The sequence below is a fragment of the Haliotis rufescens genome, unplaced genomic scaffold (assembly GCF_023055435.1).
Source record: "Haliotis rufescens isolate VD_foot unplaced genomic scaffold, xgHalRufe1.0.p SCAF_19, whole genome shotgun sequence".
Classification (NCBI taxonomy): domain Eukaryota; kingdom Metazoa; phylum Mollusca; class Gastropoda; order Lepetellida; family Haliotidae; genus Haliotis; species Haliotis rufescens.
The window spans coordinates 20,103,513-20,121,148 of NW_025963879.1; the positions used below are offsets into that span (position 1 = coordinate 20,103,513).

General features: G+C 37.7%; 1 protein-coding gene across 4 annotated transcripts in view; it reads left to right on the forward strand.

Moving 5' to 3' along the window:
* Positions 1-325: 325 nt before the first annotated feature.
* LOC124112864 (sal-like protein 1) overlaps positions 326-17,636 on the forward strand; it is a 47,720-nt gene continuing 30,409 nt past the window's right edge. For 2 of the 4 annotated variants that reach the window (XM_046473033.2, XM_046473035.2), the window contains exon 1: positions 1,676-2,782. In XM_046473033.2, the coding sequence (XP_046328989.2) occupies positions 2,710-2,782 (73 nt within the window). In that variant the 5' untranslated portion in view covers positions 1,676-2,709. Of the gene's footprint in view, positions 482-552; positions 628-1,675; positions 2,783-17,636 lie in introns of those variants that run through there. The other 2 variants (XM_046473034.2, XM_048398973.1) reach the window with 2 other exon arrangements.

A 17,636-nucleotide genomic window follows, 5' to 3' on the forward strand; every position in this document is an offset into this window, starting at 1 on the left:
AAAAATAAAAAATCCTAAACTAGCAATGCAATCACACGAACAATATATTTTGAAACCGGTCTCCAATTTTCAATATCGTCGCGTTTCGTGTAAGGTGTAGCAAGAAATTAGAGCATTTATTAACACGGCGACACTATGGCTTTGTTGTGCACGCCGCTTGCTTTTAATGAACACAGTCTCGATTTAAAACAAGAAACAGTCAAGACTGTAATTTCAACCTTGCAAAGCACGCTGAAGTGGACAAATGCAGAGTCGCTGCTGGAGGAAGAGATTCCTCCTTTCTCACCTGACCCCATAGTAAAAGCTTCAAGTTCGATACGCAATAAAGTGAAGTCACTTGCAGTATACGGCTTGAGAGCAAGATCGTCACCGCCTTGCATGTAGAAGCGCTGCCTTCCTGCTTGAAGGCTGGTTATATTGGACAAGATGGACGGGTGGACACCAGGAGACGGCCGTCGCAGCGTAGGCGCAAGCGTTCCGGGTAGGTGAACATGTTTACGTGAATTCAATGTGTTTGGTAATTACTGACGGACAATTGGCACACACCTTACCTTCACAGTACCCGGATTTTTGTCTTTTCACCGGAGTGCAAATACGTGGTTAGCATTTTGATTGAGACAAGCAAAGGTTGGTGATAGCGTTTAGTCCCTTACAGTTTTGACGTGCAAAGGTTAGCATGTTTGTACAGAGATGAAATGAATGTAGCTGGAGCAATGTCAATTTTATAGGCTACCTTCTCCAAGTGTCACGTGAAACTTTGTAAATATTGACAAATCATGCCCCATCCCGATTGACTTATTTCATACCGCGAGACCCACTGCTTCCAACACTTAGAACAAATTTGGCCTTTTGGAAAATGAAAGAAAATTTCTCCTTTAATCATGCGAGAAGTGCTCAAACGACGGTTAGTAAAGCCAGGCGCTCCCTGACTGGGCGCCCCTCTAAGAAAATTGACATTAAATTTTCCAGTATTTGTTTTAGCTGGGGCTCTCAGTGTGCATAAGATGGCAGGGGTTGAGTTGTACAAATCCAACGTGATGATGGGGCCCTAACCTAAACACTCTATGGGACACTTCGATACTCGCTAAAGTCTTCAATATTATGGCAAAATATAGAAACATGATCACCAGCATGTATTGGCTCGTACACGTTCGCCTTTCTTTTATTTGCATGAAAAGCCACTGGAGCAGGCTTCCGCTAACGTAGTTCCGACAACCTGAACAACACGTCGATATTCTCATTTTGCGTTTTTAGCCGAAAACAATAGAAGCTCATTCAGCCGTGCAAGTTAAAATTTGAACGACAAAAGAAGGTTTTAAATTTATGATATTAATATTTTATGATTTTTTCCTCAAACTTTAGATAACAAATATAGATAGCTTCATCTTTACCTTATCAAAGTTTATTGCCGGGGATTTTAGACCACGTTTCTCTCCGTGATGAAACAACATGAAAGTAGAGATCAATCAGTCACGACAAAACGCTTTTTTAACGAATTCTTCCTTGAGTCGCCATCTCTATGTCAATAGCATCCCAGGGCTGGGGAGAACGGGATGTGACAGAGGAGAGTTGACACTTTCACTCAGTACTGAATACAGCGCGATTGGCGAATCCATGTAAGCTTACGGCTTGGACGCCACCAGGGATCGCCTACCTTGCAGCCCGCTAAGCATTAGCGCGAGGGAGGGAGGGAGCGAGTATGAGAGAGGGGAATTGAGACGGGACCTTTCCATCCGTGTATTTGTTTTGAGGACACGATTGATGCGGCGGGTGGTAGCTCGCTAGTAGCGGCTTACACGATCGTGGCGGAGAAACAAAAGCTGAGGTATAGCTGCAGTGAGCCGCGACCCCCCAAGCCACACAAACAGACAGCAGACTTTTAATAACGCAGCGATCGAGAAAGGGACTCGCACAACGCCGATGTTGCTGTTTTTCATTTGAACAAACTCTCGCCAATTATCAGGCATGTACAAAAGGGGATTATTACCATAAATAAAGCGTACCGCTTCGGCCTGCGTGAATGGGCGATTTGCTGCGAACGGAGCTCATAAATTGTTCCATAATTCTGACGGATACATTCCTAGCAATTTGACAGCGGCTTCAGTTACCGAGATCTCTCAGCTCGGCTGTCTTTGTATACGAGGCAGAGTCGTCGCTTATGACTCATATGAGTAGGATGGTGAGTCCCAGAGCAGAAGAAAAGTTTGTTTGGTGAAGTGCAAGCGTCCAGTGTGACCACCCGACCTCACTGCCCACTGTCCGGACTGAGACTGACAAATCAGGAGAGGGCTGGCCCCCTGCCCCCTGTTACGTAACGCCAGAAGAAAGTGGCCCGGCTATCGCCGTAACAAAGACACCCCTCTCCCTATTGGCAGCGGTCTCGGCGTGAAAGGAACACGTTTTGATATGGACCGAGCAGACAATATGTTTTTATTTGCACGTGAATACTTTATCACGGGAGCAAACTCGTTCAAGTATTACATTTGCTTCGCCGCTGTCAAGTCGTGCTCATGGCGGGCTAGTAATTGAGACCAGGATCAAAGCCAATCAAAAGTCTTCTTACAATTTGATTATGATAATTACAGCGGGCATTATTTGATAGTTGATAATCATAATTCGAGCATGCGCACCAAGGGTCCGACTATATAAACCGGAATATCACAACAGAGCAAGTTTTGTCATCGAGTGGTCTGGTGGACACTGCCAAATATGTCCCGACGTAAACAGTCAAATCCTCGCCACTTGGACTCGGAACTGGAGTTAGCGTCTCTCCTTGAAAATGGTAAGTTGATTTTTTTATCGATTGTTTGCGACCAACGCGGACATGTAGTCTAACGCTACACGTGCATCGGCATTCGCCAGGAGTTGGAAGTTTAACTACCTGGGTAGCCCAGCTGATTGCGAGTCAACATCGCTTCAAATTCCCGCCATCTAACCGCTGTCAGTTTGTGTCGTCTGCTTCAGTGGTGTTTTTTTTGTCTGTCTATCTTGTCAAGTGGCTGCCTTGGGGGACGCTACTTAGCACATAGCAGACAACTAGCTTCGATTCTTACCCCGTGAGTGCAAGTGCTAAACAGTTTGCAACAATTGTTTCAAGGATGTCTATTTTGACGTGTGTTCGTCTATTTTCATGTGTCGGTTGTCAATCAAGCACCTTTACTTCAGTAGGTAGGATCATCACTGACAATTGACAATTATCATTAATACTTTAAACAACTGAAACAACCTAATATTCATTTTTTAGACTGCAAGTTGTATTTACTTTGAAAGCTTTCAATGATTGTATACTTTGAATAAGTATATTGATATATGTATAAGTAAAGTTGTAAAATAACAGATTTCTCCCAAATGTATCAGTTGTTTTAATTATGTTCAAATGTCATATAGAATTATTTAACTTAAGATTAAATTAAACTTTCTTCAATCAACCAACTACTACCCATGAGAATACCTACGGTACTATTTGTGTGTCATGTATTCGGGTAGGGGGGGGGGGGGGGGGGATATATGAGGGGCGTAGCGTCTTCCGGAGTTTACAGCATATACGTGTTCAATCAGGGCCTACCTGTCTAGTGTAAATAACCCACTGAACAGGTATGATTTCAAATGACATTTTTTGCGTCTTGGGTACAATAGAACAAATATGTGAAACTAAATATCTGACGTGCCTAATTTATGAGTCGAAACTGTACAAACAAATGTGTCATATTTCAGGCGAGGCATAACTTTAGAGGTGATTTTATTTGAAATAAGTGGACTGTTTCATAGTGAATAGGTAACAGAGACTCGATTACAGATCTTTTCATAAAAAAAGCAGGTGGAGGTTGTTTCCTGGCGACATATGAATAGCCTTATTTTATTTCATAAGGAGCGTCATGGGTGTACCAGGATCTTAGTTCGGCATTTCTTTTACGCCTCAGAATATATCCGTAAATATATAAGATTTATTTGATAAAGGGGATGCAAGACATTTCCGAGCAGTTTTCATTTTAGCCACATTCCATTAACACTCAGTAATTATATAAAAAAAATCCCAATTTTCATGTCAGTGAAAAACAATTTGTGGATAAGCTTCGAAATAATGGGAGACTGCTTGATAGTACAATGGCTATTGAAAATCAGTCGCCGGAACGAAGCATTTCTGAAAACAAGTCAAATACTTTTGTATACGTCCTTTGTCTCTCAGGCAATTCTTTTCATTACTTGTGCAAACAATGCTTTCGAGGGAAACGTAACTGTTAAGAAAATACTCTTCGCTTATGTTTTCTCACGTAACTTAATGACAGGGAAAGTCTTCAAGCGGCTGGTTTAGCACTCGATACATTTTTCGAGGGATCAGTAACCAAGAGTATGCGACGGACATGTCAAACCGCTAAACTTAAGACTTACGATATTTCCCAATTCAAACAAATGCTATTATAAATCATAAGCAAAGGGGACCCTTACTATCACAAAACCATACAAAAACTACTCGGCTCCTGTCAAAGCAATCTCGACACAAACTCTGATAAGACACTCTAGTACAATGGTAGCCTCCCTCAACCGCGCGCAACTCCCAGAGAGCGACGACTAGTGCCCGTTGCTAAATGATATGATTATTTGTAACTTTTACCGATATTTGTCGTGTTGAAGGATTTATAGATACCTAGTACCCGGCAAGGTGTTCTGTAGCCTCGCGGCCCTTAGGTACGGCATTACAACGTTGCCAAGGACGGAACGAGAGCTGATTTTTGTGGTGATGAAACCAATATAGTAAAGTTTCTCTTGACAAAACATTTCATGACAAGTTCATTTTTTAATGCTACATAAATACATATTTTCTTCTTCATTCGTGTCTTTTGCCTTCATTCGATGATCTCGTATTTTTGGTCATGAATATATATTTTTAAGGAACAAATTTATCCATTGTGTAGATGTACACATAAGTTTTTTTGTGCACGAATTGAAGTGTATTATAATGTTCAATATGTCAAGTGACAATACTTCACCAACTACAATATAAACATTTTTTAGAAAATACACTTTTTTATTTAAACTTTAGACAACATCTTATGTCATGAATTAAAAAAATGGTCCATATTTTATAGGTTTCCCTGTCAGATGCAATTGGTATACATGTACAAAGTTTAAATCATTCCTTTACATTAATGTAAGAAGTGTCTTTAATACTTAATAAAACGAAATAATACATAATTTCTTATATATTAATGATATAATTTTAAATCTGAAATGAAACACTTCCATTTAATGGCTATGAAAATGTTTTGGCACTTTCCATGCCTTTTGAATGAAAACAAAATCACTATTACAAATTTGTTGCATGAAATAAGAATTCATTATTTGAAAATACATTGGAATATGTAATATTTTGACATCAACAAATAGTAATGAACAATTATTTTATTAAGTGGGAATACAGGCATGGCTCTGTCGACTTCCAGGAGGCATAGGGGAACGATACATGGGTTCTGTGTGCTATTTCATGGTCTTCCGTGCCATGGTAAAGTCATTAGTGTTTTGTCTTTCTGGAAAAGTCATCTGAAGTATAAGTCATAACTTTTCCAGCACATTTCGATTTCGCCTTTTCTATGGTTGAACGAATACCTTGATACTGAACATCCCATCGGTTTATGAATCACAATTTTGCCATATTTCTTGCCTTAAAAAATGAAAACATGATAAAGTGATTTCTTTCGCACATGATCAAAATGCAGATACAATTCAGGATTGTTATTTTTTACTGCAGCTATTCCACATTAAAAAAACATTTTTATGTAAAAACATTCTGGAGAAGAGACTAAAACCGCTATTCCTATTTTTTCTAGTTTCTAATTTATTAAATGACTTAAAATAACAACAGTAACCATGGTTTCAAACTAATTGCAATCCAAATTGAATGTGATACTGTGAATAATGTTTATTAAATTCATATTCCAGATTAGATATCTACCCAAATTAATATCATAATTTATTGAAGGTCTTTCTTTTTCTCATAAAGTTCATTGTGCAAATTAATCAACTTTACTTTGAATTATTTATAACATATTTATCCGTTGTTATAAAATTGATATTCTATACAGGGCTTGAAAAAGCATTATCATTCTGATCTTTGATTAAGGTATGTGACATCCTTGTCTCCCACACAGGTGTGTAAGGGTTGGCGCAGGATCAATTTGCATTGACAATGAATTATTGATGGATTGTAATCAAGACAAACCTGCAGCTGCTGTGTATTTAATTTTAATTTGTATTAATCAGTTCTTTTCTTTGATAAATACATTCATGTCTTTCTCAGCTAATCCTATTTTCTCAAATGGAGAGCCAGAAATAGGTGTATATGAAATGAAATGAAACAAAAATATTTAATAAAAGCACTTGGGTAAATTTTGCAATAATCTTACCAAATTGTGACAAGACATTACTATTCATATCTATTTAGAATTATGTTTGAAAATGTATTCTGCATTCTGAAAAAGGGAGAGTGCCTTGAAAGAAAATAATTTTAAACAGTTACGACATAAAATGTATTTTCAAAATAGGAGTGGTATTTGCCAGTTTTAGATATCTATACCATATGATAAATGATGTACCTCTTTGACATACACAACAGACATGCCTTAACAGCTGCTTGTAAATGTGGAAATGTGAAAATTTTGGCATTTGCTATTTGAAGATGAATCTGGCATGTCTTAATGACTGTTCTATGGAGAATTGTGACATTGTTGAAAATATGAAAATGGCTAACAAGAGAGTGATTGGGTTAGACACACAGCCTTTGTTTAGCCCTGGGGAAAGGCCAGATTAATACAGGTCTTTGGACGCTATTAATATTTTGGAGGCTTTAGGGAATTGATTCCTCATTTTCCCTTTCTCATTTTTTTCAGTTTGATAATAGATTTTGACTGGCCAGCCTTGAATTTAATAGATGTGCATCATGTTCCAAGATTATGGGCTAGCTGCGTCTAAGCTGAATCATTATTTCATTTTATATAATCCTAAATAAAATTTCAATTTTTTAAAATTTACAAAATTAATTTGTAACATTGATTTGCCTTTCTTTGAAATGCTGTCAACTTGGTTTTGTAGCTGTGAGCTAATGATGGTGAGGTGAAGTCTTATTTTTAGACTTTAATGAGATAGCACATTTGTTTTTAAGTTGAGAATTAAATTGTTTCCCTTTACATGCTTTGAGTGATTGTACTGACTTCCTTCAGCAGATAGTACAGGCTTGCAACGCCATAAAAAGGTCACTAGTTTGACCCCTAATCAAGGAAACCAAGGAAGTTTGTTTTCTCTACAGAAACTTAACGCTGGTTGTAGTACAATTGTTCTATCAATAGATCCGTCTGGTTTCACGTATACTCAGTGAAATCTGAATAAAAGTGAAAAATAAATGTTAATATGTAAAACAATTACTATCATGAAATAGTTTAAAATTTTTATCGACCTTTACAATATTGTCAAATTAAAATCTGTAATAGCTTCTATGTCTATTCTATGTATTTATCACCTATAAAATGTGGAGAAATATTATGTTTTAGGCATCATTTCTCATAGCAGTCTTTGGCAATACTGGGTTAATGGTCTATACATGAATGAAAGAAATATTTGCAAGCAGTATTTTGTAGTTTAATCAAATGACAATATCATTAGTTTTGCGTTTATTGGATAAGTTATAACCTGATATTTGAGGAGTTGTGTTGTGGTAGTTTCTTTAGAATACAATAAATGAAACATGTATTGAAGGCCTTACTCTAGAGGTTAACAAAATATAAGTATTCCTATTCTGGAGACTAAGAAATAATCATTTACTTGGAAACTATCCTATCTACACTACCCTTTCCACTTGCTCTCTCCCACCCATGTTGTGAGCATAACTGCCTAAAGCATGACACTAATGCTTTGTCAGTTGTGTTTAATGGACTTAAACTGTCATATTAGATCGAGATCCCTTATGAGAATAGAAGAAGATTGTCCATTGAATGGAGTATCACCTGAGATAAGGCAAGGGATATCGTTACTCTGTTTACCTGTTGCCTTTCCTTGAGAGGTTAACGAGAGATTGTGTACAGGTATCGGGTTCAAATCATGTATAGTCCTTCCCAGCCCATCTACCTGGGCAGGTTTGAAGTCACCTGGCTTTGATTACCTTAATTAGTGAGATAAGCACTTGGATTGGATACTTTGTTTAACCTTGTTAGGCTGTTGTGTTGGCATCAGGTGATCAGCTGATTGAATTGATTGATTAAATGGACTTACCTGTCAGGTGAGATGGGCAAACGCCATTCGGGTATGCATTGGGGGGTGTCACTCACCTGGCTGCTCAGGCATGACGAGGAGTCGCTCAGCTGTGTCAGGGGATCCCCCACCCACAGGTAATGACCACATGTGAAACACACCTGTGACAATTATACAAATACCTGGCTGTTGGAGACAGGTAACGATTGGGAAATAGACACCTAGACAAGGCTGGGATTAAGGAATTGGTATGTACTCCTTTCTTGCAACAAGTGGTGGTACTGTTGAAGATTTGTATTTGAAAATTACTTTTTGATATTTCTTCCTTTCTGGTCATAAGTGTCTAGTAGTTCTCAAAGACATTTAAAAAAATACATTTGGTTTGAGGCTTTGGTATTTGATGTTTAAAAAGAATTAAATATGGCACTAATTTTCCTAGTGATTCTGCTTAATATGGGAAGAACTGTCTGCTGTGTGTGCCTCTTGGAAAGTGGGAAAAAAATTCACACATTTTCTCGTACTTATTGATTAGTATTCCAAAGTTGATCTTAAAAAAGCTATTTTTTGAAATAGAGACTGTTCATTTCTGGTGAATCTCAAAGGCCAAGTTTTCTTTCATGATATGTTGTTGGGAATAGTTTATAAGGTGCACTGATCCGCACTACAAAAGACGCAAGGTTTATAATCAATATCTCATCGGGGCAATGTAACGACAAAGTACGCCAGATTCCTTAGTTGCCGAGTCTTTGGCTGCCGCTGTGATCGTGTCCAAGTGAAAGTTGAGATTGGAGAATGCTTCTTTTCCAGAAGTGACTCCTTTCGTGGACAGAGTCGATGTTAACTCGTGGACAACCCGATATCACCTTCAGTCACTCCATTCAAATCTCTCTTTTCACTCTCAACATGCAAATAATTTGTAACATCCTACACTATCACCATACTTCAATCCTCACAATCCATATTTCCTGGCTCTGCTTGTTCGGCACTCGTACAACCATATCAGCTCTTCAACCATTAAATCAAAATTGTTATTTGGAGCAAAGGGTTTATTGGGATTTAAAGTTATTAGCCTCTCTATGTGGCATGTGTTGATTTAGTTGAATATTTTGCCACTTAAATATTAGTCTCATAACTATTATATTAACCAGATTGTAGTCGTTTCATGACAGATTGGGGGTAAATGGTTTTGTACCCGACAGTAATGGTTGGTGTAATGTATGAAATTAATAATGTCGGACCACCTGTAGAGATTCCAATTTTGTTATATTGAACTGTTGATATATCGTGTCAGATCCCTCTGATATATGTATAGATATACATTTGATATATATCTTACTGTTTCACTTCAGAGAAATCAGGCCCACTTTAAACAGAATAGCAAGTGATCATTTCACAATGACCTATTTGTAACTGTTCTGAATTTACATTTTCTAAAAATGTAGACTTGGATATTTTTCATGGAATTGAAATTTCTAAACTGATAATTCACAGATTATTCTTGAATTGAAAAAATCTTGATTTTTAATAAAAAATGCCATCAAATGGTCAGAAATTTTGTTTTATTTAAAATAACCATTCGTAAATAATACATTTTTAACCTCAGATCTTTCATAGTTATTTTAGATACTTTTTAGATAGCTATGGCATTATTTTACAATATTCAAAGAACTTTAGCCCTGATTTTATCCAGCACTTCAGGTGTGGTGTAGAATACACCTCAATCTTAATAACTATTCATAAGTAAATAAAAAAGATGATTACAATATTTCCACACAATAGAAATTTGCAAATAAATATTTGACCGATGTGACTAATGGCATGTATTTGAACAGGGGGCATATGTAGGGAGGATTAACCCAACTCTGTAACGCTCGGCTCAGCATTCCAGCACACTGACAATGTCTATGTATATTCATACAGTACCGTGTCAAATATTTGTTTTTCATACACAACAATAGGGGAAACTTAATTGTTTGTCAAATTATAACTGAGTACAATAGACAGGCATATATTACTCAATTTGTCGTGTTTTCGGAACACTAGTGAATGACCAAGAGTCTATAGGGGAGAATTACCGATGCAGAAACATGCAGGGATTGTGCCTCAGTCTTGTGGAGCTGTCGTATTACCTGCCACCATTGTTCAAGGAGAAAGCCTTTCAAAGGCAAGGTCATTGATTTCTGAATATGAAGCATCTGATTATTCTCTCATTTGAATAGGCTGTCATGATATAGGGTTGGCATTTCACTTAGTTTTGTTTAGGCCTATATATTAGTAGATGACCCTGCCTAGGGGTAGTCATGGTTAAGATTATGTAAGATTTACTAAATTGGAAGCTACAATGAGAATCACCATCTACAATTTAAGCCATTTTAATGTCCTGCTATTATTTAGGCATAAAACCTCTATTCCATATTTGTTCGGAATTTGTATGGCTTTATGGTCAAGTGGCAGTCTCCCATTGATTGGGTTTAAGAATCCATTTCCTTGACCCCCACAACAATAGGTACCCCATCAACTCCCCAGGTAAATATGTACCTGTGCAGTAAGCAACAATGAGACTTATATAATACTGGGGACCATTGTCTGCTCTTTCAGTTACAAAGGGGTGGAATTTCTTGCTACAGTGTAATTTAATAAGTATATCTAACCAAGCATCAAGTTTCAATAAGATTTGCCTGGCCTGGGGGCGTGTGAATGTCCAGTTTGAATATCCAGACTGACCGGTCCAAGGAGTGTTACAGAGTCTCTGGATGGGCCTGATTGGGGGGTCATCCACATCAGTTATTTTGAATAGAGAAGAGCAAAAGATTCTGATGAAGCTGTGATAGTATACGGGTATATAATTACAGATTAAGGAAAACTAAAATATGTTTTGATGGTGGCCTTGGTGTAATGCTAAGAAATGGGTTGGAATGTTGTTTTGAAGGAATATTTGGGAGGGGACATTGGAATTGTTGCCATGATTGCTATGAATGATTCGGAAATATTTCATACATGATTGTGCTTTTGTTATGTTAGTGGGTGGCGTTATATATTTAAATGAGGTTGTCTCCCCCTTGTCCATTTTGTGTTCAACATGGCTGCATTTTTATCAGGGTGTCAAGGTGGGTGTTGAATGTTACATTTTTTAATGCCGATTTTAGATGTAAAACACATGCTTGTTATTTCTGAAATGGTAAGAGTGTTTTGTTATTCCTAAGCAGCGTGATTCGTTGTGAGACCAGGTGTATTTTCTACCGAGAATTGCTAGTGACAAATGCAACATTCATTTATAGGCCAGTATTGATTCCAGTTAATCGTTTTAGAACCAGTCCAACAAAACCAACACCATCAGGGTTTGAATTAGGAATTTAATGAGAAATTATACCCAGACTGTTCAATTTACCTTCTTCACCAACATTGTTGATAGGGGGATTCCTAGAGGGAAAAAGATGGCCAATTGAGGCGATTCTAGCTATTTCCTGAGTTGTTAAAATGGGAAGGATATTTGGAATGTGAGTGAAGCCGAGTGTGTGGTCTGGCAGCCCATCTGATCAAACACGCACAATTTCAATTTGAGAAGCTGCCGAGAAATTTGATAGATTGTATACACTAAATATAAATATTGTTTTCTGTCTTGCTTTCTTGCCAATTGAAAAAAACATCTTTTCTTGCTCTCATCTCTGTCTTGAAAGAAATTAGGCGCAGTAAGCGAGGAAAATTGCTTTAGTTAAAGTAATTTAAACAACAGGCAGAAGGAGTAGAGACGAATTATCAAACATATTTAGCCCTGTTGGAGTGTAATTTGAAGAACAAAAATCCTGCTTGAACATAGGTCTAGAATATATTTGACTTGTTATCAGCTGTTGTAGTATTTTAAAATGTCAGGAAAGGCCGTGAATTGTGGCTTATTTCAGCGATGAAATATCACACCTTGCCTAATATATCTTGCCAAGTCTTTGCCAATTTCACTCGGATGCAAAATATTTATCAAAAGCACAATACCCCCTAGTCTGAAGGCTGGCAAATTGCGTTGAGTGGGAGGTAAAATGTTGGGGATCCCCTCCCCATCTGAAGTCTCCCCCCCTCTCCCATCTCCCCCTACGCTGCTGATGGGGAACAGCCCTGGTGTTGGGACTATCAGAGGGTTATCAGCGGAATAGCAGGGGTTGGCGAAACCTGCTGTGACATTTCTCCAACTGAATTTACAATTTTCTTGTGATGAAAGAGAAAAGAATTTATGATTTCTCAAATGATTCTGTTTTTCCTCTCAGGTAACAGAACACTGGATATGAGCCAGGTATGGCTATATCCGAGGTAGAACAGTACCTCTGTTCTGGAGGCAGAACATTGCTGCAGCTGAGCATGATGTAGATCATTGTTTTTGTGATACACATATGCGCTGAGCAAAAATAATACGTGACATGTTTAAGACAAGGGCAGACTACTTAGTCGAATACCTATTTGGTTTCTTCTGAATTCTGTGCCTCCTTTAGTTGTGTCATTGTTAATAATTATCTGCTATTATTTGTAAGTTACATATCATCATCAATATGTTTACTAGCTTATTCTACCTGCACGCACACACACACACACACACACACACACACACACACACACACACACACACACATACACACATGTAAGTGTATTTGCATGCTAGTTTTATGCCACGCGTGGGTTGTTTTTAAAAAAATATATTCATATTCTTATTATTCATACTTTTCTCATACACAGTTGACAATCAGGATAACTCATTTGCTTTGTGAAACAATATGCTTGAGGAAACTTTCGAATTTCACAATTTCTTTCTCTTTTTTGACACGAAAGCCACTAAATCTACATTAAGAAATATTTAAGAACTTAAGAATCTTGAAAAAATATTCATCTCCAGATATGAACTCATTTCCTTGTGGGATATTTATAGTTGTGAGTGTTTGAAACAATATGTGAAGAACGTGATGCCTGTTTGTAATGGAATAAGACTTAAGAAGATATGCACGCATCTTCAAAGAAATGGGCTAGAAATTGTTTCAACTGGAGTGAAGATGTCCAGTTATGTGTGTATCTAAACATCCCATCAATCTCAATGCCTGTTCCACACTAGAGCTCACCAGCAGTAAACACAGTTAATGGTGTATGTAAATTTCTTCTGTGGAGGAAATCAGTGAGTTCCCTTGTTGTGGAGGTGAGAAAAAGATGCTGAGCTTCTCCCAAAAGGTTATCGTTGGAACATCAGAAACAAATTTCTTGAAGACAGGTCGGCCGATATGTCAACTGTACATTCCTATCTCAGTCTCTCCTCCTGTTGAGGAGGCAGGATGCTTAGCGGCCCACTTACAATGTGATGTGCAATGTTAGAACAGTACCTGTCACTACAACATGTGCAGCTTGCTAGCCTTTGACCTCTCGGCTAACCAGCCAAATCCTGCCGGCAAAATGGGAGACACTTTTGGTCAGGGGTTACAACGAAACACTCAATTTGCCCATCTCGGTTCTAAGACCTGATACGCTATGAAGATAGCTGAAAGTTTTGTGGGAAAACACCAAGCCCCATTTTTTTCTTTAATGAGATTTTGAGCCCTTAATTATTTATCAGATGCAGATGTTTTAGGATGGTAAGAAATATTGCTTTAGACATTATGCCCACAACCTTATGCAATGAACTCTCATAACATGTTAAATGTGCTGGAACATTTTTGTAATGCCTGGCGTTCTGGAATTTTTCAGGTGTTTTTCAATTTTATGGGAAGGATAAGCTTAATAGACATTTGACCCCGAGATCATTGCCAGACCGTTGCCAGATGAAAATTGTTTTAGGACTGTCACTGATGATTGTGTTATCCCAGGGTATTTGGAGTGGAACATGGGCCAACAATAAGTGTTAATCTGATGCTAAATAGCGTTGACCTCTTGCCTCAGTCTTGTTTCGCAAAGTGTGCTCTTTTGTGGCAAAGTCTGAAAAGAGTTATCAGTCCTGGGTCTCGAGCTCCCAGCACGCATTACAAGCGGACAATGCACGTGAAAAGAAAGTTCTCCGACATGCTGTTTGCCGTCAAAATGCAAACAGTACGGCATAAATTGGCACTCGCCGATATGTTGACATAACAGACTATTGTGTCATTTCGACACAAGCTGGTATTGGAGCTACCTCTACGATAGCACAACAAAGAAGATGGGGAGTATACGTTTCCTACCCCTATTGATGCCACTACAGGCCTATACGACACAAGGAGATGGATCGTGTCCTATGCAGGGCTGCAGACATGCCTTGTCATTTAGTTAAGGGATAACTAGATATGATTATCATATCATAATTGATTAAAAGGGAATCAGATTTTCTAATACAAACACTTGCTTTGTGTGTTCGTGCTCTAGGTCATATCAATTGAGGGTTGGAGAAAAGATGGAAGTGTTCAGTTTAATCTGCAGTGTCAATATACCAGGTTTCGGGGGAGAAAGGGCCAGTAAAAAATGGGGGAGAAAGAAGACCTGGAAAATGAGGAAGTGGGGGGTTACGTTTTTTGAGGATGAATAACTCACTTTGGTGACCCAAAAATATTGATTGCAGAATATTAAAAAGAAATTCAATATGGTCTGTTTAGATTTTAGATTAATTTTGGTTTTTGTGACAGTTGGTTGCTTAATTGAATAAAATTATATTTTCATGTTAATGTTTGAATTGATAAACATTTGCATATTACAGGCTGGAACAGTTATTTTCTTTTAGTTAGACTTGACAATGACAAATGTAAGAAACAAAAATCGATACTCATCTCCTTGGCCATGCATACTGTGACTGCCATTGTTTGAAAATATAACAAAAGAATGGCTGGATATTTGGGGGGCATTTTAGGTGATGGGAAGGTGGGGGAGCATTGGGGGTGGAATTTGAAGGGCACCCGGCATGTTGAACCCCTTTTAGAGCAACACTTGTAGTTCTGGTTGGGTAGATCATCTTACTGTATGGTTGTTACCCTGCACACAGCGCAGAGACAAATTTGAAACTGTGTGACACATCAACGTGTGTGTCACAGCCGTCTACCCAGACAATACCCCATCACAGATTCATATTTCACGGGACGTCTCATAGTCGAGAGGAATTTTGTTGATTCAGTGGAGCATTAATATAAGTAGATGTGAGAGTTGAGGCGAGTTATTCATAAATGTAAATAGATATCATACTCCGAGGAGGCAAAGAATAGACAGCTCTCCAACTTGACACTGTTAAGTCGTAAGGCTGCAATCGAGACCGTATTATTGCACATGGTCGACGCTCGTAGTGTGAAACCATCCGTGCTTCATGTGTGTCCAAACTGATTTGAATATTATGAAAATGGTGTAAAGTTTCGCTTGATGACAAGAAAGGGTGAATGCGCTCATGTTATGATCACATGTCACTGCTTCCACAGCGTAATATTTCTGTTAATTCTTTACCCATGATGCTCTGCTCAGTGCCGCCGCCATGAAAAACATGCCACAACAATAGGCCTATTTTCCATGCTGCAAAAAAGATGTCGTTTTTCTGCACTCGGATCTGACTATTTGCAGCGAGATCGCTCATGATCGACAGATGCGCCGAATTAACGCGAGCCATCCTCCTCCACCTTAGGGCATTGGCTAAACACTCTCCTATCTCCCATGAAAAGGCTTCTCCAACAAAATCACAGGTTAATTTAATCAAACAGCATCTTAAGGTGACAATTACTGCAGAAAACAAACTCAATTAATGGATTTAAATGAAGAATGCAACCTTCAGGAACCTAATCTGAATAGAAACTTTCACAAGAAACTAATTTCAAATTAATAAAATTGGAACGGTTTTAAAAGATTACCCCCAATATTATGTTGACAGTTTTGATGAAATACTCTGTAATTATGATATGGATGAGAAATATTCCTAACTTTTTTTCAGGTCCTTGTGGATATGACTAAAATGGCAAAACAAAAATTGTGCTTCTCCATAATCAATCATACTAAGACAAGCTGATTCTTAATAGAATAAAAAGACAGTCTGTGAATTTAAGTAGTATAGGGGGAGTACAAAAAGAATTTGTCAAAATGAAATTTTCTAAATTTGAGATTGTGAGTTTCAAACCATACTGAAACATTTTGTTTCATAACAATTTCAGTAAAGTTTCATGAAATTGAATTTGAAATATTTATAAATTGCTTTTGATCTTTTACATTTGTTTAATTCATTGCTATGGAACACGTACAGATGTCAGATATGCATTAAAACCAGTTATTTAGTTGTTGGTTTGCAGGGAGGAGAGCTGTTCTGATTACATTGAAGGTACCAATAATCAATAACAGATTTGCCTGTCCCCATTTCAACTTTGTGTCTCCCTCGTCATTTGTCACTGATGGCAACACAAGTCTCATTAATAGTCACAGGTTTTAATTATGAATGTCTCATGAACTCAACACTGCCGTATTGTGATCTTTTCACAAGCTACCTGAATAATTAAGTCAGCCTAAAATGGCTGTAAGTGAAAAAAACAGAGACCTAAACAGATGTCGAGACTTCGAAGGTCAGCGCCTATAAGAAAATGCTGACCTTTCGTTCCGACTCTGTCAAACACAGGAATGATTGATAATACACATATGATGATAATTACAGTTATTGTATTGGTAATTACAGTCATGGGATAGATATTCGTCATAAGGATGAAATTCATTGCATGTATGCATATCTTGTCCACTTAGAGGTCTGTATTGCCCTTGATGTACAATTAGAAGCAAAGGTCTTTCCAATTACTGTCATGTCTGACATGTTTTTTGCGCAATAATGCTGCTTTTATTACTGCCAGTACAGAGTATTTATATTGCACATTCATCCATTTTTACAACAGAATATTTTGCGGAACAAACACACTTTTGTTGCCATGACGACTAATGACACTGGTTCCATGCATCTGTTTTGTTATGACAATAAAAATTCGGTCTATGTGTTTTGAGCAATAGGGTCTTCATTTACACTGGGAGATATTGAATTAATCTGTAATACGCTCCCGAGAGATGAGGCAATCAAACCGTCCCAGTGGGAACACACTGCTATGTCATACATACAAATTTAATAAGATCGACGATAAAGAACATCGATTAATATGACATATATTGGAATTATGTTGGCACAAAAAGGATTCCTTCATCCGACCATCAGAGTTTGATCAAATAAAGTAAACGTATGATGTATGCTGACAATTAATGTGTCGTTTGCTTTTACAATTTGGTAGATTTATAAAAGCTATGTGACAAGGTTTGAGCTCGGAAGGATTGTTGGCAAAAATAACTTGCTTTTAAAGAACATTGTCTGCTAATGGATGCTTAACAATTAGGTTGCATATTTTTGTTATTTGATAATTCAAATGTCAGTAGCAATTACACGTGAACTTGAAACAAGTTGAGTTTCC